The sequence below is a fragment of the Anas acuta genome, chromosome 3 (assembly GCF_963932015.1).
Source record: "Anas acuta chromosome 3, bAnaAcu1.1, whole genome shotgun sequence".
NCBI classification, from domain to species: Eukaryota; Metazoa; Chordata; class Aves; order Anseriformes; family Anatidae; genus Anas; species Anas acuta.
The window spans coordinates 55,118,557-55,135,403 of NC_088981.1; the positions used below are offsets into that span (position 1 = coordinate 55,118,557).

A 16,847-nucleotide genomic window follows, 5' to 3' on the forward strand; every position below is an offset into this window, starting at 1 on the left:
TCATGGACTTAATTCAATTATTGTGATTTATAGACTTTTCTCAGCTGCTGTGTATGATCAGCTATGGCAAGATAGTGGGATCTGCCCCATTCCTACTGTAGTGGTTTATTAAAATGAACATAAAGCTTGAGCATTCTTACTGTTGATGAGTTCGTTTTATGGACATTAAACCAAATTAAATGACAACAAAATATTTTTTTGTGCTAAAATAACATCATTTTTAGTAAATTCTAGTTGTGTTATGAAGTAGAGGGCCTCCTGAGCTGGACCTTCAGTGCACCAAATCTTTGGCTGCTGTGTTACAGCTCCATACGTTTCAGTGCTGCCAAACCTTTTATACCAAACCTTTTATACCAATCTGATCCAGGTGCATTGCAGCATCACAACAGATTTTATGGGAATAGCAGCAGTTGAGCACAACAGAGATATGCACAGCAAAGTCACCAAACAGGTTGGAGTTGCTCCTCTTGGGCTGAATTATTTAGCTTCTTGGCTGTTCTAATATTCATCTCTTCATAAAAAAATAACTTCAGAGTGGAATAACCCATCTTTTGATTACCATGTCTTTTAGGAATTGGTGCATTTTAGGCTACAAACTGAAGACTTTTTGAAATATTGGGCCTTTAAGGGGATTGCAGTCTTGAATGTTAATTCCATGGGTAATGGTTTCAAAACTGATGAAACCCCTCTTTATTTACCAAGACTAGCTTATGAAACTCATCACAGGTTACCTCACAGTCTAAGAGGTCAGTAGATTTCAGAGAAGTGTGTTTTTCAGATATTCAGAATTTTCATAATAAATAGAAATCAACACAGGCATGGGTTTCATGAGGAACCCAGACACCTGTGTCTCTGGACTTAACCCAGCTTGCAGCTGTCGGTATGCTTAGAAAACGTCATATGAATTATCCCAGTGCTGTCCGTCAGTTTTCCCTTCAAAGCATACAGCGTCAGGACACCATTGGAGACTGCTCTAGAAATGGTACCTCTTTTGCTTCCTGCATCCATATGACCTTTAATCAGCCACAGCTTCACTACAGGACAGGACTCATTATGTCTGATACGTTTTGCAAGGAAATAACTGTATTTGTGTTGTGTAACTGAGTCACACTTTAAATGTATATGTAATTTAAGGTCTTTTATTATCAGATTTTGTATTATTCATCAAACGCAATTCTGCAAGTGGTAATACATGTAATAACAGTTGAAATAATGAACAGTATGAAAGGAGGGGAGATGAGATAAATAGAAGAACAGAACAAAGGGCCAAAGAACCATTTCATAATAAGTACTTGGAATATTTTTTTTAATTACTATTATTATTGTTTAGTTTGTGTATTTGAGAGTTAACAAACCAGTATGACTTGTTCATTACCTTTTTCCATCATTCCCTCAGACTTCATAGATCTGTAAATACCTGAAAAATATGAATGTAGGCAGCTAAAATACAGCCATTTAATTTTTCCATTGAATCTTTCGAGTATACCCTGTGGCTTGACCTTTTCTTCTGAAGGTCAAGAGAGCTTTATTCATCTGACATACGTAGCTTGAGTATGGCATTTATAGCCTGGGTAATGTTATGGATGATAACACCATTAGACATTTATACAGCTTCAGCAGGAGTTCAGCCAGCAGAGCTATCAGCCTGATAAATGCTTTCATCAAAAAGGTTGTATTGCTACAATAACCTGAAAACTTAAAGCTGCTCCTTGAAACCTATAGCCTGGCTAAAGAGATAAGAAGTACCCTCTGACATTTCTAAGTTGCTAAAGAGCTATCTTACATGTAGGTCCCAGTGCAAGAATTAAGATGCCCGCATGCAGCTGTTCTGATCTGAGTTAGAAATTAACGTATGAGTTCATAATTTTAAATGAATTGGGGGCAGTGCTACTCAAAAGAATTAGCTTTAGACTAACTAAACTTTGGGTAATGACTCCTAACATTTTATTCCTACCCAATTAGAAAGTGTTTCTACAGAATTTTAGGAGACAGAAACCTTATATTTTTGGAAACAACAGAAAGTCTTGCCTCCTCTATCTAGCTATTTTGCACTTCTAAAAACTCATAGGAGACTGCTAAAAAGCTAGTCTATAGGCTCGGTTAAAAGTGGTGTGAGAATCTAACAATGACAACATGTAGGATCTGGGCTTTGTAGAGTTTATTTTGTAGAGAGTTCTCAATGTAGATAGTGAAAGTGGTTATACGCTGATTATGGATGAAAAAGCAGTTGAACAGATGAAAATAGATGGTATGATGCAAATGGAAGAAGACTAGAATAAAGGACCAAAAGGGAAGAGAGTGTGCAATGAAAGCTTGAGTTCTTATCAAACATATGTTCGGTCTTACATGGGCTCATAAAGGGAAAGTCCTATCTGTGAGATAAATGGGTTCATGTTACTCTCAGTGATGAACTGGCTTGGTGGTAGAGCTCAACGGGTCATAGTGAATGGGGCTACATCTGGCTGGTGACTGGTTGCTTGTGGTTGCTTGTGGTGCACAGAGCAAGAGGGCTCGCAGAAGCATCTAGATACACTGGAGCACTGGGCAGTTATCAGAGGCATGAAATTCAGCTAGAGCAGAAGAGGTTCAGACTGGATAAAAAGGAAAACTTCCTTACAGTGAGGGTTGTCAAACACTGGCACAGGCTACCTAGCGGGGTTGATGCCCCATGACTGTCAGTCCTTAAGAGGCATTTGAATGATGCCCTCAATAATCTGCTTTAACTTCTGGTTAGCCCTGGAGTGATCAGGTAGTTGGACTTGATGGCCTTTGTAGGTCCTTTCCAAGTGAATTATTCTAATTATAATTCTAATTTACTTTTATAGCTATGAGTAGAAGTCTGAGGCTCATAACAAACGTCACCTGCTGTTTCAACCCAGCAGCTATTTAACATAAGGATATTCATATCATGTTGTGATTACAGTTAAGGAAGACAGTTTTTTTTTCAGCCAGGTTTTTTTTTGGTTGTGTGCGTTCATGTGAAATGACTCCATTGATTTCCTTAAGGTGTTAATAACTTCACCGGAGTTCCTCTTATTGAATCCGTCCTCTGGTTTGCAACTTTCTGTTTCTTGATCACCACCTGTAGAAAAATACGTAGTATTTCTTATTCTTGTCCGAGACCTTTGAAGCCAGACTTCCTTTCTGAAATTTCCAAAAGAGCAACAATGACAATTGCTTTCTATGTAAGTATAGATAGGGGAAAATTATCCTGTATTTCTCATAGCGTTACGAGGTAAAGGTTACCCAGTGAAATTACCAGTTAGCAGGCTTTAAACAAAGAAGAGGTTGTATTTTTTATCTGAAGCTACATGAGTATGCAGGGAAGGTGCTTGCTCGGTACATCCTGCTCTTTTATTCTTCTCCAAATACTTGATCACTGTTAGAGATAAGATATAAGGCTAGATGAATTTTTGATCTGGGTATGCAATTGTTAGAATCTTAAATCCACACATCCCTTCACAGAGAAATGATAAAACCTGTGCGTCAGACATTTTCTTTCCAATGCATAGACAATTTGCCCTTCAGTTTGTACACTTTAACATGGCAACAGAGAAATCAAGTTATGTGAAAGGGTGACTGTAAAACCAAAATACATAGTAGACTGAAGGGCAGGTATAAGATTTGACCTTCCTTTTAGCTTCCTTTTAAATGCTGGCTAGTTTTCAAATTGATGAGTGCCTTTAATTTTCATTTAAAACTTATTTGCCTTGAATTCTGTGGTAGCAGCAACAGCCTTGGCTAATGCATTTATCATTTGGTGGATTTATTAATCCTAATTTCCTGATGTTTCTCTAAAATTCATCAAATATACAGGATCTTAACTTGTTCAAAACCTCAAGACAGAAAACGTTCATAAAAGATAAATTGTAGGTTCCCATCAGTCTGACTTCAGTCAGCACACATTGCCTACAGAGCAGTTTAAGGGCATGAAAAAAAACACCTTGCCTTGCATTTTGTATTTGAAATGGTGGGTGGAAGCTCTTCTTCACTCTTCCTGAACATGTAACATATTGCCTTCCTCCTAGGCTGTAATAATCTACTTCCAGTTGAGTGATCATACTGTTTTTGCCTCTGTTTTTGGAAGACATTTCTCCCACCTTCTTTCTGCTCATCAATCGAATAACCTGTCCTCCTCTATTCAGCTTTCTGTTTCTCACAAGCTGTTTGAAATCTCTGCTAGGATTTTTTGTCGGATGTGTCTTTTGATTTTGTTAGAACCGAAGCATACCATTATTTCTGCCACTGATTTTAGAAATTTCTGTATAATCCAAGAATACTTTAGAGTCTGTGATAGCCCTTCTACCAGCTTGCTTTACTGGTAGCAATGGCCAAGTTCAAATAAAGTGTAATGGCTCATATTAAAGTAAACAAAATCAATCCCACTGTGAGACATTACTTGCTCACAGATTTTAGGAGTTTACCTCTTAGGCCCTGTCACTTTTTGTTCCTCTGTCAACTTCTCTTGCAAGAAATATCAAATAGGCCTGCATGTTTTCTTTTGAGATACGTAATAAAATAAACAATTATGGCAGTTTGTAGATTCTCATCGCTCACTACCCTTTGCACAGGTACTAACTGGACACAAATTTTCTCCCATGTCAGCTGTCTCTGAGTCAGCGGAAGCTGCTTTTAATGCCTACGCACAAGAGATGTGAAGTCCAACGACTTCTGGCTTTTCCCAATCCAAGCAAATTAGATTTTGCTGCTTAGTCTTCATTCATGTACATCTTTGATGGGTTGCAGTGTCCTATTATGGCACCAGTTCAAACCCCTGACTGCTGTGGTTTTAATTTATTTCCAGAATAGCAGGTTAATTGCAAGATGCATTCAAAGGAGGGTCCGGTCACTGACCTCTGATGGGGCTGGGGGCTATTCTGTTATTTTCAGGTTCTGTTTGGCACCGCTGATGGTCAGGTTATCGTCATGGACTGCCATGGCCGAATGCTGGCCCACGTGCTCCTTCACGAGTCAGATGGCATCCTTAGCATGTCCTGGAACTACCCCAGCTTCCTGGTGGAGGACAGCAGCGAGAGCGACACAGACTCCGATGACTATTCCCCACCACAAGGTAGGATTATTTGCACATCTTTCTGCTTTGGCTTTGCTGGTGGTCATAAAGAAATCTTGAATACCAGGGAGAAGTCACATTGTACTGTAACAGCAGGATGGCCATGGTTTTAAGCTAGTAGAAGAGGAAAGACAGTGCATTCCTGTTGAGGTACAGTCAGGGATGGCGCAGAATAGTGGTATGAGAGAGTGGGTTCATCCCCAGCTCTGCCAGTAACCCTGCTGTATGACTTGCTGTGAGTCATACCTCATCTGTGCTGCTTTGCCTCCAATTGTGCAAATGAGGTAACAGCACAGAACTCTAAGTTTTTATTGAGGGCAAGTGAAAAACACTAGATAAGGGCACATCAGGTGTCACTGATAAGCAGACATGATATATTTCAGTGGTTCATATGTATGGAGATAGTCAGAGGACAGTCACAAAACTGAATGCATTATTATATCAATTTGTGTGCAAAGACACCCATATTAGACACGGCAGAAGGTGCTACATCTTTAAAGGAATCCTGTGAAGCAGAGTTTATACTCATAATTATAGTCCCATTCTTGATAGTCATGACATAAAGCACTCAATAAATCTCAGAGAAGAATGGAAATAAAAGTATTTCCTTCAACTACATGTGGTAGAAAGAGGATAACTTGAGCTATCTGCAGTTACTAATTCCCATACCTCAGAGCACATTGCCAGTTTGGCAGTCAGGAAGAAATCCTTCATGACCCCTAAGTATAAAACTCATTGTATGACATGTTTTGATTTTAAACTATTTGGAAATCGTAAATAGCAAAGACCTAGCAGGCCACTGGGTGTACATGGTTTGTGGGGTAGGATATGTCATTACTCCTTTCATCCCGGTCCTTCTCAGTCTAAGTAATAGTAATAATGCTTTTTGTAAATGCTGTTGATTATTCTATAAGATGTAAGTAAGCTGTGTCTGTGTTCCAGTATATGATGTCTGAACTAAATTAAGGGCTATTATATCAGTGATTGTACTGAATCATGGAAAATTTGAGTACGTAATGGCTATGAATGATTCTGAATGTGCATCTCACATCTGAACCACTGAATTGAGAACTCTTGCAGTTTTAGGTCTAATCTGGGTTCAGTCCAAAAATGTATCTTTTCCAGAATCACCTGTATGTATGTCAATATAATAAACATATGTATTTAATAAATACTGATAGAGTCTGATCATCTGAAGAAAATGTAACATCTTTTGGCCTGAGGTTTGTTTTGGCTTTCATGTCTCACTTCTGGTGAGATTTGTTACCTTAGAAGAAAAGAAACAAACTTCCAGGTTTCCTAGCAAGCTTCTAATGCAAGACAAGGAACAACATTAAATCGTCTTTTTATTGTTTTTTTAAAATCCAGTTGGGGGATGGTGAAGTTGCAGAGTACACAGATGAGAACTTAAATGATCCAAATGTGCTAGCTTTTTCTGAGTCAGTCAGGGGGTGGGTGTACTCGTTAGAAGCCTACAAGTCTACTTTTAATGATTACCCAAACATGATGTGTTTTCTTTAGAGCAGATGCAGCATAAACCTCTCAAAGGTGACAAGCCTTTGACTCACACAGAAGTGTAGGAAGGACTGCAAGTTTGATGTTTTTTTCTTACCAAACTATATACACACACGGAGCTGCTAATTACTAGATACCATTCTCTGAAGTGCTTTTTGATCATCTCTTTTGCAAGTTCAGGAAGCAATATTACTTTTAAGTGTCTGTGCTATTTTTGATGACTGAAAAGGTGCTGGTCAGGCCTTGTGAGCACTTTATCAGGGGCCAGCAGCATCTCCTGTCAAAGTTTGTCAAAAAAAATGAGTTAAATAGTGAATGCTGCAGATGGTGATACTGGTCATTAAGTATTTGAACAAATGAATTTTGGTGAATGCTGAAAAGTAAGCTCAGAGGAGCAGAGACTTTCTAGAAATAGTTTGGAAAGTGAAGTTTTCCATTTGAGCTCGTCTCCACCTTTGAGCACATTGGATCCTGTTGTGAAGGATGGCATGCAATTTTTTATGCTGCTGCCTAGCTCTTAACATTTAAAATACAGTAATTTGTGAAAGGTCAGTGTGTTCTCTTAGAAGCTCTTACAAAGTCTCTAGTGACTCCAGGAGTCCCCAGCACTTGTCCAAGCAGAAAATTTGTGTAACAAGTAGCTTTTAGAGTGATTATACTGTTTATTATGCTGTCTTTCAACTTTGGGTCCAAGGAAACCTTCCAAAGCACCAGCTTTCAATTTGGTAAGCTCACAATGAAAAAATATAGAAAACCACCTTTATGCAGTGTAACAGAAGATCCATAAATCCCTTTGGATTTACTGTAGTGAAAATGCAAAAAGAAAAAAATGTTGGGGTTTCACAAAAACAGACAAACTGACTAACTGCACCTGCTTTGCTGTTGCTTACAGACATTACAGAAATAAGCAGGTAGAGTTTGAGGCTTGGAACCATTCCTGATGAGGACAAGCTTAATTACAGTGTTTCTCAACCCGAATGTAATTACTTTGGTGGTTCACTTTTCGCTCACTCCTGAGCCTTGTTTTTGCAGATGGTCCAGCCGCATATCCAGTCCCGGTGCAGAACACCAAGCCACTACTGACCGTCAGCTTCACGTCTGGAGACATCAGTTTAATGAACAATTACGATGACCTCTCTCCTACTATCATCCGCTCAGGGTTGAAAGGTACAAAAGGCAGACATCTCACCCCCTTCTATTCTCTGTTTTACTTGCACTTTTAATTATGTGTGTATAGGTTATGGTTTTCTGTTCATCTCTCAACCCAGGAGCTCTTATCACCCAGAGCTCAGCTGCTGGTGTTGCCGTTATCAGCACTGACACCTGCTGGTGAAAGAGCAGTGCTTGGTTAATAGATCTTTTTGTATTTGGAAAAATGTTTAAATTTTTGAGATTTTGTTTTTATGGGAGCTTTCTAGAGCAAATTGATCTGTTTGTCTTTTTTTAGCTGAATGTGCTATTAAGTTAACGCTTGCTTGTGTGAATGGCCCTCTTATATAACACTTTGTTTATATTTTTAATTCACAATGTCTCTTCCCATGCTTTTAGTAACCAGGTATGAATCACAATACTCTTTTGAATGTCTTACAAATTTTGGAAACTTCCTGAAATTATCGATTACAAAGAGGCAAGTTATGCTGAAAGAAGGAAAATTCCACTGATTATTACTATAACATCTTGCTAAGTGATGTGTGAATGTTTGTAAAATCAGCATTCCATGTCAAATCTTTAATTTGCATTGAAATCTTTACTGTTCTTACCTATCAAAGAGTCCCTTACCTTGCCAGCACCCTCAGTAAAATTTATAGTGTTTTGCCTGCAGAGAAATTTTAATTCACTAAGGCACATAAGTGAATACATAAATATGGGCTCCATTGATTCTTTTTGGTCTCTACAAGTAAATCAGTTTTATATTAGATGCAAAAAAAAAAAAGGGAAATCTAAACTGTCAAAGCAAACCCTTAGCTTTTCCGTAATTGTACAGTATTGTTAAAAAGTTATTCTAATTCCAGCACAGTTGTTTTTGGGTGATCAGCTGTGCAGGGGAGTCTTAGGAGGTAAAAAGTCACCTTTGAGAATTTTGCCCCACTCCTACTTCCATCTGTCCCAACACAAGAAGCATGTGGCTGGCAAAAAGTAGCTTTATGAGACAACCCTATGATCCAGAAAACTTCTTCAGCTAGAAGGGCTGCTTAAAGTCTGGGAAAATCGGAACCCATGTGGAGAAGCTCTTATGATATCCACCTGTGTGCCCAGCATCACTGTAGAATTATAGTAAATCGGGTAAACAGCTTTGAGTTGGCATCTAGTCTGTGCTTCTGGCTGGAAGCAGTAGGAGAAACTTGCTCACTGTTTAGAGTTGTAGGGATCCTACTTGCTGTGGATGTCTGTCTTGTTTCACTAATGGAAAAAGATCCCTTAATTACATCACGTTCCACTAGCAAAATATTAGTGCGCAAGCTGCAGTAGAAATATTTTTATGGTCTGTAAACTTGACTGCATCATTGACATCAGTAGAGGAAGAACGTGCAACATCTTGTTGGATAGGCAGCACGTGTGAGACAGAGGGAGAGAAAGGTGATTGAGATGTCACTGTCTTGTTTTGAAGTTAACCACTGCATGATGAAAAGCATTTTACATATAGTTGTTATATGGATACACAGATTTTCTGTACCTTCTTATCAAAAATGTTGTCAAGCAACTGTCATTTTGCTGGTTATTATCACATGTAAGAATGTGCAACCCACCCAGCACAGGGCCTCCATCCTCTCCAGCCACTTGGAGCTCAGCTAAGAGTGAATGATCTTCAGTGTTGTATGTGAGTCAATTCACGTGTTTCTGTCTGCAATGTGCAAGTATTGCATTGTGGTCTCTGTAGCAGATGCCCTTGTCTTTATGGGCTGTTGTAGGCTACTAAATGTATTTTTAAAGCAGGCAACTATAAAACTCTTTCATGCAATACCAATATATTTTTGACCTTCTACTAGCTTTGCATAGCTGTCATTTGACTGGCAATATTCACATTAAATTGTTGTATGAAAGCTTTTGCTGTTGGATGAGAATTTGATTACCCAAATGCAACTTCTTTGCTTCATCCAGCTTAAACACTCCTGGAAGTTTTGTCTATTCTAGCAGAGGTCCTGAACTGTTCAGCTGTATGCTTTCTTTTTTCATACTTTTTAACTCAGTGATTCTCAGTGCTACCTACTGAAATACATCAACTAGGTGTACTAGTTAGCTGCAACTGCTACTTGCAGAGCTACTGCACATTTGGAGTGCTCTCTGTTAAAGGTTTGTTAATATTCACTCCTGTGATGGTTGGCAACTAGCTTTGGGGGATGACTGTGATCCGCTGATTCATTTGCAGATCAGTACCCTAGATGAAATCTCTGCCTCATTTCTAACCTCTGCGCTTGCACTGAGACCTGGTTATGAGCTGAGCTATTTTATCTCAAGGTTAAAAAGCCTAAGACCCCGTTGGTGGTACAACATGCTGTGGAGTCACTCCGTCCCAGGGGGATGCTGTGGACCACATCTGGTTCTTCTCTGCCATTGCAGCAGCCTTGCTCTAGGAGTTTGGAGAGCGAGAAAGAAAATTGGTGGACACAATAATCACTCCTCTTTCTCTTGGTATGGGGATCAATGGGAAGTTTTACTTGAAGACAGCTAGCCAAATGAGGTTCTTGTTTCACTTTGGTAGTTAAGTGAGTGTTGTAAAGCTCATTATCACAAGTGAAGTTGATCTGCTTGCCCCACTGATTTCTAAAATAACTATCATCAAACTCTGAGAAAGATGGATTAAATCCCATTGTAGATTACTTAGAGGGCCGACGACCAAGAGAAAAAGCATACAATGCCTAGCTCTGAAAAAATTATCTTGAGAAACCTGTGTCTTGCTTCTGATACATACAGAATCATAATTCCCATGAGAAATATCAGAAAGTTGAAATAATACAAAACCATTTTAAATTGCACATAAAAGTCCCTGAAAATGACAAGTTGACAACTTGAAACAATTTTGAGATCCTTCCTGCCAACTCTTATTTCTCTCCTGCTTCTTCATTTGAAGACAGCTTCTCGCCCACAAGTGTCTTCAAAAGGTTCTTGGCAGATTGAGCATCCCAGAGCACAAAAGTTTTGTCTTTACCATCACTTTGTCTCAGTATAAAATAGCTGCCTTTCACCTCTGGTTTAAGATTAAAAAGGTTTAAAGACTAGCTCAGTATTCCTTGCACATGCAAATCTGCCTTTGAAACACAAGCAGAAACACAAAGTACTGTTTTGGTGCTCTTGTTGAAGTGTGACAACGAGCTGGAGGATATAAAGGTTTGAAATTAGCATCCCCAAATTAAGCTGTGGGCGTTCCTCATTATGAGGTGCCTGTAGGAGAAGTAACTGATATGTATATTCATATCCATGTGTATGAGAGACTAAGCAATCCCTGTGTGCTTCTGGCAAACTTCTGCTAGACAAAGGAGTAGCTTTCCAGAAGTCATGTCAAATGAAAAGCTATGACTTGGAGGCCATATGAATTTAAGGACAAAAATCCAAGTCTTTCAAGTTTGATGTTACAAATCTTGGGTTATATTAAAAGTTAAATTCACAAAGAGTGGGGGTATGAAGCGTTGCCACATATGCTGCTTTTTAGCACTGTAGGCATCTCCACACAAATAGTTTTTGCTGCTCCCTTAGTCACTGAGGTTATTTATCTGGGCATTAAGTTGATTTCACTTATTTAGCCCAAGGTTGTACACATTGTATCTTCCACACCAGTTTTAATATCACAAATAAATTCTTGTACTTAACGTATTTAGGAACAACAGCTAATTTACATTCTATACTCACTATAGAGATAGAGAAGTTAGTGGGTTTTTACACTTTTTTTGCAATCCACAAAATAAAAAGGAAGAGGCATTCTCAGAATTGCATATACATTGTATTTGCTACTATTTTGATGAAAATATGTAGGTTTTTAAGTAATCTCTGTGAGTATGATTTAGATTCTCAAATCACTGTTGTGCCTCTGGAAACACTGTTCCTATTGATTCTAATAATTGGTTACTGCAAACTATCTTTGCTCTTTCAGATGTGGTGGTCCAGTGGTGTACGCAAGGAGACCTACTTGCAGTAGCAGGGATGGAGAAGCAGTGTCAGCTTGTTGAACTTAGCAATGGCTCCCTGTTGAAAAGCGCGCTTGTCAAGTTCTACAACGTGCGCGGGGAACATATCTACACTCTGGAGACACCTGTGCAGGTAGGAGGTATTTTTAAGTCAGTTCTTAATGCTTTGCTGACTTGATTTTTCCACATTGGCTTTTAGGTGTAGACCTGCAATATGAAAAGGATTGCAAAATGTCCTCAGTGAATTGATAAATACAATAGATATATAAAAACACTGTAAATAATCATTTGTATTACAGTAGATATCCAAGAGTACATCTGATTCTATGGCTAGGTATTGTGCGATACGAAATAAGAAACATTCTGTTTCCTAAAACCATCGGGCAATGAGTGGACAAGATAGAAAAGGGAAATTCAGTTATTTCACAGGTAAATGGGTGAGGACAAAAATCTAGATAACTTGCTTAATGCTGTAGCAGTGCCAAGAACTGGACTAAAATATTCCAAGTCCACTATCAGTACCACAAGGTTATTCTCTCTGTTAGTGCTATAATTTTCTAATGTATAATCAGTTGATCTGATGCAATGTTTTACCTGTTACGGCATCAGATGGAGAAGGATGAATTAAGCAGTCTTGTCTCCCACTTACTGTACAGATTTTTACTGTAACCTTGGTCATGTTACTTGACAAACAAATGTCAAGACATGTGTTGCTCAGGAGCACAACATGCTTCATAAGTTTTCACTGATACTTCAGAACACAGCTGAACATCATTCTATAGTTTATTTCTTTTTTTTTTTTTCAGAATAGAGATGACTCCATCCCAATTTCTGACTGTTACTAGTGCAATATAATTTATAATAACTTTGAAATCCAGAAGTGGCAAAAATGTTAGATATATTTACTTAATTATGATTGATGATGCTACCATCTATTACTGTTTCCTTTTCAGTACCGTGATCCAAGATGGATACAAAAGGATGACACAGTAAACCAGCTGCTGAGCTTTTGTGTTTACTTACGTTTGGCATTAATCTGTGCTTATTAGTACTAGTGCTCTAATTTAGATAGAATTCTTTAGTTCTATAGTGTATAAAATAATGTTGTCTAAAGCTAACCTGAATATGTGCGGAGATACCTAATGCTGGTTTAGGTATCTAAAAGACACATGCACACAGTTTTGTTGTCGTAAATGTAGCCCTTTAAGCAAAGTAGCACAGCACTATCCTCAGTGGATCACTTCTGGAGAAAACATATTTATACCAGTGCAGCTCATTCCCAGACCAGGTTAAAAACAAGCTGTATTCTGTTACTTTAGTTCTAGGATACAGTATGTCCATGTTAGCTGTTGAACTGGTATAACACTTCAGTGTTGAGCTGTGAAATCAAGTTGATGGTTGAGCAGTGGAACGGATGGGGACAGGTTGCTTTAAGATGTACATCTGTACAGGCTCATCTCTTACTGCTCTCTCCCCCAGTGTGTTCCCAATAACCTCAAATTCTCTTTTGCTTCAGTGCTTTCATTGCCACTAGTTCTTCCAACATGCCTTCATTTCATATTTTTCAGCTCTTCTCCTTTCCATTCTATTTATAAGCACATATTGTGGCTGGTGTGAGAGGTAATTATTCTGCCATTAAATGAGTACTCATAGGACAAACTGACAGGTCATACAGAACAGGTAACTGCGCCACAATGCAGTATGTCTCATAGTGAAAATAATTAACCAGAGCTCCTCTGCTTTTCCAGCTGACAATTTTCACTGAAATTTTAGCAGTATTTTATTATCATGGAGATTTCCCTCTCTTTCTCGACTTCTGATGACAGCCTACAGCTTCAGAGGTTACTAAACAAGGATGGAAGTGAAAGATAGGGAGATGGAAACCGCCAATTAATATCACAATCACAGATTCTCATTTCCTTAGGAAACCAGGCTAAAAATAACAATCAAACTCACATATTTATGTTAATTTTAAAACTGTGTGCATAAACCTGTCCAAAATTAAAGCCATTCCTCTCATGTTGTTAGTCAATGTTTATTCTCTTTATTTAGTGCACTTAAATTCATATTTACTGAGCTGCAGGAGGAAGTGAGGGGGTCTTTCAGAAAGACACCTGTATCTGCTCGTGTGGACTTTATGCTTCTATGTATTTGAATGCTGGTCTAACAATATTACCACCTAAATAATAGGTATGCTAAAACATTGCAAAGTGTTCAGTCTACTAACAGAACCAGATAAAGACTGCTGTTGCAAAACTATTGCTAGTAAATTCCCTTTTTCTGTACCTCTGTTCCAAAGATGCATACGCAAAGATGACACTGAGTCAGTGGTCCCAGTGATATGTCTGATGACAAATTCATCAAAGTAAATTCATTAGTTTTCTATAATATGGCAGTCAGCCTCGTAATGGGATTTCATAAAATTCATGACTGGTTATTGAAAGCAAATGGAAGAAAAGAATTTCCACATCTCAAACTTTCCTATTTAAACTGTTTCTTCTGAAGCAAGCAAATGTGTGACTGGAAAAGTACATTTATTCCAAATGAGCATTGTTCTGAATATAAAGGTCAAAGAAAGTAAAGCAACAACAAACGTAGAAAATAGAGGATTGCTGGTGCAAAACTATGTGGTACTCTATCCCAGTCCTTTGATAAAGCAGATGTCTGAAATTTTTATCAGTAAAATATACTCAGCTATCTCTGTTTCTGCTGTTTGCCTATCCTGTGTATCTTGGTAGGTAGGGTGTTGTAGGAAACAAGAAATGTTATGGAATTGTTTATAGCAAAAGTCAATCTAAAGCTGATGTGTGATTTATGTGCAACTTGGCTGGAATGTTACGTGGCATAAAGTCACTGCAAACCCCAATATAGAATAGATTAGGGTACTGCAGTTTACTGATCCCGACGATGACTGTTGTCATGGTTCCCTTAAAGGTGTTTTATATGCCACCTTCTCCTCCAGCTTTAATATGTTTTTGACATCCTCCATATCATTTGATTAACTCCCTTAAGCACCTTCAGTGTAGGATTTTACGGTTCATAAACCCAGTTTGCTGACTATAAAACCCTAGGTAGGGAAATTGCACTTGTTTAGAAGTATCCAAATGAACACTGAAAAATAATATTCATAAACAGAATGATAGAGTTAGCATATTGTAACTGTCTCTTGTTCTCTGCACTGGGGCTTCAGCCTGCCACCCTGACATTCTGAAAAAAATGTATTTGCAGAATATAGTGCAATGAACTGAAAAAGCATTGCTAAAATTTAGGCAAATGAAGAACTTCTGCTACACGGAGTGAAACTGCTTTGAACTGGGAAAGAATGATGAAAAAATGCCTGAAGTCCCTTCAGAACGTCACGCCAGACTTTTATATTATTGGAAGCAGTTATATCAAAAACAGGTCCATGTTGTGACTCCCAAGAGTCAATACTGATTATTCATCTTATTCAATGAGCATATCTTAAAGGTTGTTGATCAGCTGATAACTATTCAAAAAATATACTATCAATTTCTGTAAATCTTAGTACTTACTGTTCTCACCCCTGTGTATAGAAACATCAACCTGATGAACTAAAAATGTGCCCAGTTGTTTTAGCTGACAGTTTTTTTCATGGTCCTTCTTTGCCAGCATTTAAAACTGTTATTAAAACTGCAGGCTGCCCTGCTGGTTGTAATTTCCTTTTTTTTTTTTTTTTCTTTTTTTTTGAAGAATGTTTATGCTATTTGTTAAATCCTCATAACTTTTTCCTGGCAATAAGCAGGGATGGGAATAATAGTAATAGGCCTCATTCAACACTGTGTCAGTCTTGCTAAAATTGTTTCCTGGAAATGCTGCAATTGAGTTCTGTCACTTCAGAATTTCTCATCTGATGTGCAAACAGGGTTATTTATTATATCAATGAACCATACCCGCTGTCATAAAATTCACTTCTCAGTGGATACAACTACTTTATGTCTTCCTATTTGGACTTCAAACTCAGGAGTCTCCTGCAGGACCACTTAAAAATTGGCTATCTACTGACTTCACCAAACATGTGAAGTTATTCTGTTTGATAATTCACATTTTTTGCTTATATTTCAGCTTCCTTCTCTGTTTTTTTTTTATGATTTTTCTTTCTTGCATGCCCCAAAGAGGACCAGGGGAAGAAGATGATGGATTTAGAAACCCTGATACCAATCTCATCTATACATTTATAATCCGAGAGTAAATTTACATTAGCTTATGATTTTATACTGCTGTGTAACTGCTGTATGAACAGATCAGACCTAAAGTGCAAAGAAGAAAGATAAGAGCAAGGTGAGCTCAGCACGTTCCAGAATCAGCAGTTGTACAGGCAGCAAGATATGATGCAGAAAAACTGTCGTCACATTTTTCTCAGTGTAGTACTTTTAAACCCTATTCCAGAGTTTTGTACCAAAGGCTAAATCTTTATGGGAGAAGGTCTGGGTAGTCTTTGAGAAGACCCACTTGCTCTAACCATGCTGCAGTCAGCAGGAGCCCTCATGACATTTCATGGACTGCTCCTGTGCTGGAAATGTCCTGGCATCTGAACAGTTAGATTTAAGACAGCGTGCTTCTGCCGAAACCTGATAATTGTGTAAAATCCATTTTACTAAGGCCTGAGAAGGAAGGTGCAATTTTAGGTTAAATTCAGATCAAAAGGACTTTGAGAGAAGAGGCTGCCTTTTATGTTACCCAGCTGAGCTGACCTTGCTTACTTTGTCTTCATCTATTTCACATACAGCGTTCAGGGTTGTTGCTTCTGAATTAACATTGTCTTTCATTTTCTATTGCCTGAAGTTAATCCTATTTAGTTGTCACTGGATGACACCGAAGTTTCAAAGAGTTTATTTACGGAAATAAAAGAGTTTCAGGATGAAAAACAAAAGCATCAGCTTAGAACTAACCAGCATAACAATTCTTTGGGATATCAATGAAGACCTTCATGTTTTCTGTATAGGCCATAAGATTATTTCTGACTGCTACACGAATGGGTCATGATCAGGACTGCAAAATACAGCCTGTCTTTCCATACGTGGTTAGGTACAGCTTCATTCTGCTAAGATGGAATCTCATAGTTACATTGAAATCTAAACAACAACACCAAAACTCACTGTAGAAACAGAATACAAGAAACA

The 16,847-nt window shown here is 38.2% G+C and overlaps 1 protein-coding gene across 6 annotated transcripts in view; it reads left to right on the forward strand.

Moving 5' to 3' along the window:
* TULP4 (TUB like protein 4) overlaps positions 1 to 16,847 on the forward strand; it is a 155,726-nt gene that overhangs the window by 110,688 nt on the left and 28,191 nt on the right. For all 6 annotated transcript variants that reach the window (XM_068677203.1, XM_068677202.1, XM_068677200.1 and 3 more), the window contains 3 exons: positions 4,891 to 5,071; positions 7,619 to 7,753; positions 11,673 to 11,839. In XM_068677203.1, the coding sequence (XP_068533304.1) occupies positions 4,891 to 5,071; positions 7,619 to 7,753; positions 11,673 to 11,839 (483 nt within the window). The remainder of the gene's footprint in view (positions 1 to 4,890; positions 5,072 to 7,618; positions 7,754 to 11,672; positions 11,840 to 16,847) is intronic.